Here is an 8,048-nt window from a genome sequence, read left to right as displayed (position 1 = left end):
CTTACAAAAGGGGTACTTCTGAAGGTCAAAGTTAAGGTGGTTTCACTGATAGGATCAAGGTACCCAGGCTTCCACCACTGAGCTCCCTTTTGGAATTCAAGCACCCGGCTCCAGCATTTCTGGACCCTGTTTGGACAGTATCATGCTCCCTAGTTTGCAGGTAAGGACTCTGAGGCTCTAAGAGAAGAGATGATTTGCCCAAGGACACACAATGAAAAATTGACCAACCCAGGATCCTAGCAGAGGTCTCTTGTTTTCCTCCCAACACTCATGGAGGGTGGAATGTGCTCTGCATTGACTGTCACATTCATGTTTCACTCTGCTGTTGACCAGCAAGACCCTCTCCCTCTCTGAGCCAGAAGTGAGAGGGAGGGAGTCCAGGCAATTAAGCTGACTTGATTGGGTGGGTGGAGGAGGTAGCCTTCACTGCGATATAAATGCTTTTTAATATTGTTGTAAAGACCTATTTATTTAAAAGTTTTAACTTATTTTTTGGATAGGTAATGCATTGCCAGGGTTCAAAATTTCAAGAGGCACAAAAGGGGATTCCATGAAAAGTGAGTCTTTCCCACCTGCCCCCACCACAAGATTCCCCTTCTGGAGGGACCAGTGTTTCCACTAGAGATAATTTTCCACATACTTGAGCAAATATGAATGTAGAACCTTCCTTCCTGCATATATTATAAACATTGTTCTTCATTTCATCCCCTTTCAAAGAATGCCCTCATTTTTTATGGCTGTGTAGTATTCCTTTGTCTGGATTGCAGGAATGTGCATACACACATTTCCCTCCTCCCTTTCACCCCACATCCCATGGAGGAAGCAAAACTGACCTCTGAGGGTAGGATCCCCCTTCCCCTTCCCCTGGCTAGTCTTTCTCAGAGCCTTTGAGACCTGGTGAGCTCAATGGCTGCCAGGCAGATGGAGGTAACTGTGATTGGGTGCAGTGGACAAAGCCACCTCCCCACCGGCCTGCAGCCTTTGCTGTGTGTCCCCAGACAGGCCTAGCCCTCTCTGATCCTCCTTTGCCTCCTCTGCCAGATGCAACCTGAAAGCTACCCTGCCTGGGCAGGTGAGGTGAGGGGTGAAGGCTCTTCCTGTAGGGGTCCTTTGCCTCTTACAGGCCAGGGGCTCTCACTCATTCCTTGATTCACTCAGTCTACTGATTCGCTCAGTCACTTGTTTACATATTCCTTCATCCATTTATTTACTCATTAATTTACGCATCAATTCACTGCCTCATTCACTCACTCATTCACCCCTTCATTCCCACATTCAAGGTTTCACTCATTCATTCAAGACTAAATCGTGGGGCTGGAAGTGGCAGGCTGCGTGATGGGGAGCCCCCAGGTAGGGGGTTTGTGAGCCGCCCCCAGCCCCGCCTCCGGCCCCGCCCCAGCCCGGAAAGCGCGCGCTCTCGGGGAGCGTCGCTGCTCAGCCGCCGGCTCCCGCGCCGAGGGGAGCGCCCGGCGGCCGCCCGGCACCCCGGCCCTTGGTGGCCGCCCGTGCCCGCGGGCCCCTCCCCAGCGCTGCGCTGCGCCGCCCGTCCCGGCGGGGCCGGGGCCGGGGCCGGGGTCGGGCCGGGGCCGGGGCCGGGCTGGCGAGGCCGGGCCGGGCCGCGGGGCGGCCGCCGGGATGCGGGGCTGGCGAAGGAACCTCGCGCTCTGCCTGCAGCGGCTGCCGGACGAAGGTAGGACGCGCCGCCGCCCTGGCCTGTGAGCAGCGGGGCGGCGCCGCGCTGGCCGGGCGCCGGGTGAGGGGCCGTCTCCGCGGGAGGCGCCGGCGGTGGCGGCGCGGGGGAGCCTGCGGGGGTCCCACGGCGCGCGTGGGGGCGGGGCCCGGGGATGGCGGCCGCGAGGGGCTAGAGCGGAGGCTCTGGGCCCTGGGGGCGCGGCCCGGCCAGCCCCGAGTCCGGGGTCTGGAGGAGTCGCGGCCGGCGCGGCGCCCACGTGCCTCCCCGCTCGGGGCCCCGTTGGCCGGGACCGGACGCGCGGGCGCCCTCGCCGGGGCCTTTGGCTCCCGAGGCTTCAGTCTCCGGGACCCAACTTTCCTCGGAGCGCCGGCCGCGCCCGGCGCCCACCCCGGAGTCTGCAGCTCCTCGAAGTTGTGTAGTTGGTGGGGGAAGCGGGCGTGCGGGGCCCCGGGCGCGCCGCCCCCAGCCCGGGCCTGGCCCTGCCGCAGCGCTGCGGCGCAGCCCCTCCGCCCGGCCGCCTCCGGCCGCTCCACGCGGGACCTGTTGTCTGGGCCGCTGCGGGGCGGCAGGAGGGGGGACCCCTGCCCAGGTCCTGCCACTGCTGAGGAAAGTTAGGTCTCGGGGCTAATTAAGAATTGCCAGGACTGTGAGTCGGGGCACAGCGAGGTGGGGATGGCAGCTACCCACCGTCTGCTCACTTTGGGGGGCATGATGGCGGCCTCGCCGGCCTCGCGTCCTGGGTGCCCGGCACCTCACCTCTGCCTGCGTCCCTAACCTCCACAGACGCCCCTCAGGGGGGCGCTATTATTCTTTCCACTTTACAGGTGAGGCCACTGAGCCTCCGAGAGGGGAAGCCTCTTACCCAAGGTCACACAGTCACTACGTGGTAAAGCTGGGATGTGAACCTAACTCTGTGTGACTGGCAAGATTTTGGTGGTGCCCGGGCTTCCTCACCCACTTCCTGTCTGACCAGGTTGGGCCAGGCTCAGTCCACAGGGGAGGGTCCGTTTCCAGCCCTGGCCAGAAGCCCCGAGTGTGGGGCATGGGGGAGGGGAAGAGGAGGAGGACCTGCCGCCCTTTCCCCAGGCCTGAGCCAGGTCCGTAACCCCTGCTCCACTGTGGCCCCTGGTTACCAGGGCGTGGAAGTGGAGCCTGTGCAGGGTCTTGGCTTAGAGTGCCATCGGATCTGGGCTGCTGCCCCAGGACTCTGGCAGGCCTACCGTTGCCCTGCTGAGGGGGCATGCCGCCAGTCTCCTCTGACTGGGTGCTCATGGAGGCAGATGGATAGGGTTGCCTACAAGGAGGGGATCTGGGGGGTGGGGTGCCCCTACTTTGGAGCTGTCCTCAAGGAGCAGAGAAAATGATGAAAGAAATCTTGCAGATCCATTGCCCACCACTCACTCCAGTCTGAGCTTGGCCGGTCAGAAAACGGGGCAGCTGAGCCACAGGCACGCTCGGTGACTCTGGACAAGTCATTCCTTGTCTCCCAGGCTGACTCTGTGTCTGTAAGGGGATGGCCTCACACTCGTCCTGCAGGGTCCCCAGAGACGATGAAATGAGATCTTGGCCCCAGCACAGCACACAGGCCAGAACAGGCTCAGAAGTGGGGGCTGTTGTGTCCTGGGAGGGAGGTGTTGCTCTCTTGCTTCTGATCCTCTCCCCACCGTGTGAGTGTGTGTGTGGCATGGGTGAGGCATGTGGGTGGTATGTGTGTGAGGTGTGCGTGGAGGCACATGGGTAGTTAACGTTTGAGATGCATGTGGGTGTGTGTGAGGCTTGCATGTGACACGTGTAAGGCACATGATACCTACAGTCATTTTGCCTGCCACTGGCCACATCTCTTGCAAAGAGGCCATTTCCACCTCCCTCGGTACCCAGCATTTGAGTTTTCCTTGGAAAATCTTACTTGAGATTGATCCTTGATCTCAGCACTAAATCAAAGGGTGGCTGGTGCATCCACCCGCACAAGCAGGAAATTACTATTTTAGAAAGACAAAAATCCCCAGCTTTCTCCGGGCCACAGAAAAATTGGTTCCTGTGGGCTGGGTCTCAAATGAGAGGCTCTAAGATGTGGGTCCAGCTTGATGAGAGGCTCATGGTGGGTTGTCAGCCAAGCCTGAGCATGACAGAGAGATAGATGTAGACGTAGGGCCAGAGACCTGGCACCCTCAGAGAAGAGCTCTAGCCAGTAGGTAGGGACATTTTGAGTAAGACCAGCATGTCTGCTTATTCTATGGTGTAAGTTAAGGCCCTTGGGAAAAGGAGTGAGCTTGGAGACCAGACTCATGTCCCCAACTTAGGCCCCTCTGCTTGCCAACTGTGTGACCTTGAGTGTGCTACTTAATTCTTCTGAGCTTCAGATTTTTTCTTCCATAAAGTGGGAAGGGTGACCTTGCAGGGTGGTCTTGAAGAGTCAATGTTAAATATAGCACAGGGCCTAGCACATAGTAGGTGCTCGGGATATACTAATTCTGCTCTTTCTTTCCTGATCTTTACATCTGCTTTAACTTCTGATTTGGGGAAATGTCTGGTGCATTGGTCAGTGGAGAACTCAGGATTTAGGGTGGATTTCCGGGTTATGAGCAGCCAGCTTGAGGCTCTCCACTCCTGGGGCGTGGGGGATCCAGCTGGGTAGTGTCCACCATGTGGCTGTTTGAATCTACCACCTGGCCTTGCCCAGTGAGGTTGGCCAAAAGCATGGTTATGCTCACCACACACTTACCCAGCACATGTATCCGGATCACTCTGCACAGTTTTTAGAACCTAAAGTTGTAGTCATACCCCTTCATGAGAGATACATGCGGCCTCTGAGATTGGGGAACTCTGTGATGCGAACTTTGTGATGCTTTTGAGTTTTGTGTGTGTGTGAGGGAGACTTGTGTTCTGATGAACCTCCGCCTTGACATCTGTGGTCTGGTAGGCAGCGACATGTCTTCTGTTCACCACAGGAAATGCTTCCAGAGGACCCCCTCCTCCCATCCCAGGCTACTCGCTAGTCTCTGTGTGTGCAGAATCAGAAAATAAAAGACCCAGTCCCTCAGATAACAGAAGTGCAAGGTGCCCAGTGAGTGGAAAGCAGCCACAAGTTCCTGTTCAGAGGAGGAGGGCGCTGCAGCCAGTGAGGAGGTCACATTTCCACAGGCATATTCCTCCCATGGTATGGCCTGATTAATTTCCCTCCTTACGCCAGTCCTTTCTTCTCTCTAATGGACTCTTGGAATGTTAGCCAGGAGGGTTAATAGAAGTCATCTCCTCTTATTAGAAAGACGGGGAAATACAGAAGCAGTTGAAGAACAAATGACTTTGTATTCATTCAACAAATATTTATTGAGCCCTGTTCTGGGGGCCGGGGATACGCCATGCTCAAGAAAAAGACCCTGCCATAAACAATGTGTTTACATTCTAAGGGGAGGCAGAGAACAAGTAAACAAGTAAATAGGAACAGGATGGTTTCAGAGTCATCAGCGAGATGAAAACAGTGCAGGCACATGGGCGATGTAGCAGAGAGCCCCAGGGGAGGGGACTTTTTCAGATTGGATGGCCAAAGGTGGCCAGGGGTGGCTTCTCTGAGAAGGTGGCTTTTGAGCCGAGACTAAAGAGCAAGAAAGCTCAGCCATGCCAGGAGCAGAAGGTAGAGCTATGCAGGCACAGGGAACGGCAGGTGCCAAGAAAAGCCCTGGTCTGCAGGGGTGGTGTGGGGGACACCAGTTTGACCTGTTGGAGGAAGAGAAGGGGGGGGTGACAAACAATGCAGCTAGAGGAGCCAGATCACCTCAGGGGAGGGGTATGGATGTATTCGGTCGGTGATGGAGCCATTGGAAGCCTCAGCCAAGGACTTGGGCTGGCTCTGAAGAGAAGCAAGGCTTTGAGCAATGGAGATGGCAATGGGGTGAGGCACACCAGGCAGAGCAATGGAATGAGTAAAGGGGTGGAGGTGGGGAAAGCTGTAGGAACCGAGGCTGCGGGACAGGCATTGAATGCCGTGTTTGGGGAGCTGTCCGGGGTTCTGAAGGGACATAAGCATGTCTGCAGTTATGTACTCTTAGACGAATGTGTGTGTGTGTGTGTATGTCCGTGGTACCCGGCTAGCTGATGTGTCCCTGTGCCGGTTACCTAGGAGACAACGGGAAGACGATGGGATGGGATCTGATTGGCTACTCACTCCCGCTGCTCATCTCTCTGTAAGAACTGCAGGCAGAGGTTACAAATGGTTCATGTGGGCATGCCAGGTGCTGGAAGGGGAGCTGTGAATGGTCACTGCCCTGAGACCTCTGTTCCTCTGTGTGTGTGTATGTGTGTGGTTGCCAGTGTGTGGCTGTGCATGTCTGGAACAAAGCGGTGGCATCTGGAGTTAATCCGCTTCCTGCTGTGAAACATCTGCTCATTGCCTTGAATCAGTTAGTAGAGGCTCAGATAAATTTAAGAAGAACCAGCCAGACTTGGAAAAGTATCTTTTGTTTGGTTTTAATAACTGCAATGTCAACACTGAAGCTCATTTTAAACATCTTCCTGTACCTCCAAAAAATGCAAATAAAGCCCTGAGTGGTGGAAGTTATGTCCCGTGACGCTGACTGTGATGTCAGTTTGCAGAAACACCTCCCCCCAGCTCAGGAGAAGTTACCAGATCACAAGACTTTTTTTCTCCCCTCTCCTTCTTTAAAACTACAGTATCTCCTTTTCTTCTGCTTTGTGGGTAAAAAGACAAGGGATCTACATTTTAATTCTGCTTAGAAAGGGGATGGAGAAACCAAAAACCCCATCAAAGGGTTTCCTTTGCAATCAACTTTCTCAAATGGCAGCCCCGGCAGCCCCGATAGGCTCGAAAAAAACTAAAAGCACAACAATGACAGAACTAGCTCCAGGGCTGCAAGGTAGTTAGCATTCTTGGTCTCTTCCCCCACTCCTGCCTCCCACTCTGCAGGGCTTGGCAGACGATACAGCTGGTGAGGAAGGAAATGAGGATTTCCCCATTCCCACTCTCGGCTGCTCTGATCTGGGCTCAAGTTTTAATGTGCCATGCTTGACAATCCTTCTCTGTCTCTTCCTTATCATCCTGATAATTTTTTCCAGTGGGGGGAAAAATATACGATGCCTTGCACCCATCTCCCTATTTCACATATCTCACTCACCACTGGCCAGGGGTGTTTTATTTGAAACACACATTTAGGGGTGGTTTTCCCCCATTTATACATCCCCCATTGTGCTCCATGACTTACAGTAAGGGTCTTATGCTTAAATGGTGAAAGGGGCCAGGCAGGTGACCTAAAAGATGACTGAAGAAGGCTCCATGGCCTTTGCACTTGCCCTCTGCTGGATTTATCTTCTGCCTCATATGTATGTGGTTCACTCACTTCATTTTGATCTATGCAGCTGTCTCCTCCTCCTCAGAGGGGCCTTCCTTGACCATTCCATGTAAAATAGCAGCCCTTCTGCCTTGTAACTTTCTTTTTCTTCCCAGTACTTTGCACTGCCTAGCCTTATGTTATGGACTTGTTTATTGCCCTTCTCCTCCACTGGTGTGTAAGTATGCTGAGGGCCCTGACTGTGTCTATCTTATTTTTTGTTGTTTCACCAGTAATTAGCACATTGCCTGATACATAGTAGTTGCTTAATAAATATTTGTGGATGAACGGAGTGAAATGAGGGGACAAAGTTAAACCAGAGTGTGTAGGCTTTAGCTCTAGTTAAAGGCTCTGGCTCAGCCTGCCAGATCTTCTGATTTTTCTAGAGAAGCTAAAAATCTAGAGTTTTACACAATACCTCTCAATTTTAAAATGTTAAACACCAATTCAAACAAAGACTCTGAGGGTCAAACAACTCTGTTTAGAGACTTAGGCCTCCAGTATTCAAGGGCTCTTTGCCATCTGGCTACAGTAAGCTTTCTTCTCTCCTTAATGGTACGCAGACCTTGTTCTGTCCCACCCTCCTCTTCACCCAGCAAGCTCTTGTTTCCTCTAGTTCCCACCCCAAGGTCAGGCCAAAGTGCAGCTTCCCATTGCCCGCTGCCCCCCAGTGTGGCAGAATCAGTCTCTCCCACCATGTTTCTGTCCTGGCTCCTCTCTCTGTTGGAGCATAACTGTGTTTGCTCATCCATCTCCTCCACTAGATACAGTGCTTCATGGGGCAGGAGCCCCGCCTGGCCCACCTGCGAGTCTGCAGCACCCAGCACAGGGGCCAGCATAGGTAGGTGCCCACTGAAGGGGTGCGGGGAGAATGAAAGAGAGGAAGGAAGGGGGAGGACCCAGCCTTTGTGCAGCACCTACTATGAGCCAGACCCTGGGCTGACCACCTGCATACCCTACCCCGCAAGGCTGGGTGATGAGGATGGTAAGGCTCAGAGGGGACCTGCCATAGC

General features: G+C 54.4%; 1 protein-coding gene across 13 annotated transcripts in view; it reads left to right on the top strand.

Moving 5' to 3' along the window:
- The first annotated feature begins 1,443 nt into the window (after window positions 1-1,443).
- GRIP2 (glutamate receptor interacting protein 2) overlaps window positions 1,444-8,048 on the top strand; it is a 94,293-nt gene continuing 87,688 nt past the window's right edge. For 9 of the 13 annotated variants that reach the window (XM_073231093.1, XM_073231092.1, XM_073231087.1 and 6 more), the window contains exon 1: window positions 1,444-1,690. In XM_073231093.1, the coding sequence (XP_073087194.1) occupies window positions 1,636-1,690 (55 nt within the window). In that variant the 5' untranslated portion in view covers window positions 1,444-1,635. The remainder of the gene's footprint in view (window positions 1,691-8,048) is intronic. The other 4 variants (XM_073231088.1, XM_073231098.1, XM_073231099.1 and 1 more) reach the window with 4 other exon arrangements.

Source organism: Manis javanica, chromosome 3 (genome assembly GCF_040802235.1).
Source record: "Manis javanica isolate MJ-LG chromosome 3, MJ_LKY, whole genome shotgun sequence".
In the NCBI taxonomy this organism is placed as follows: Eukaryota; Metazoa; Chordata; class Mammalia; order Pholidota; family Manidae; genus Manis; species Manis javanica.
Note: the sequence above shows the minus strand (reverse complement) of the source record. Positions and strands in the feature narration are given on the sequence as shown.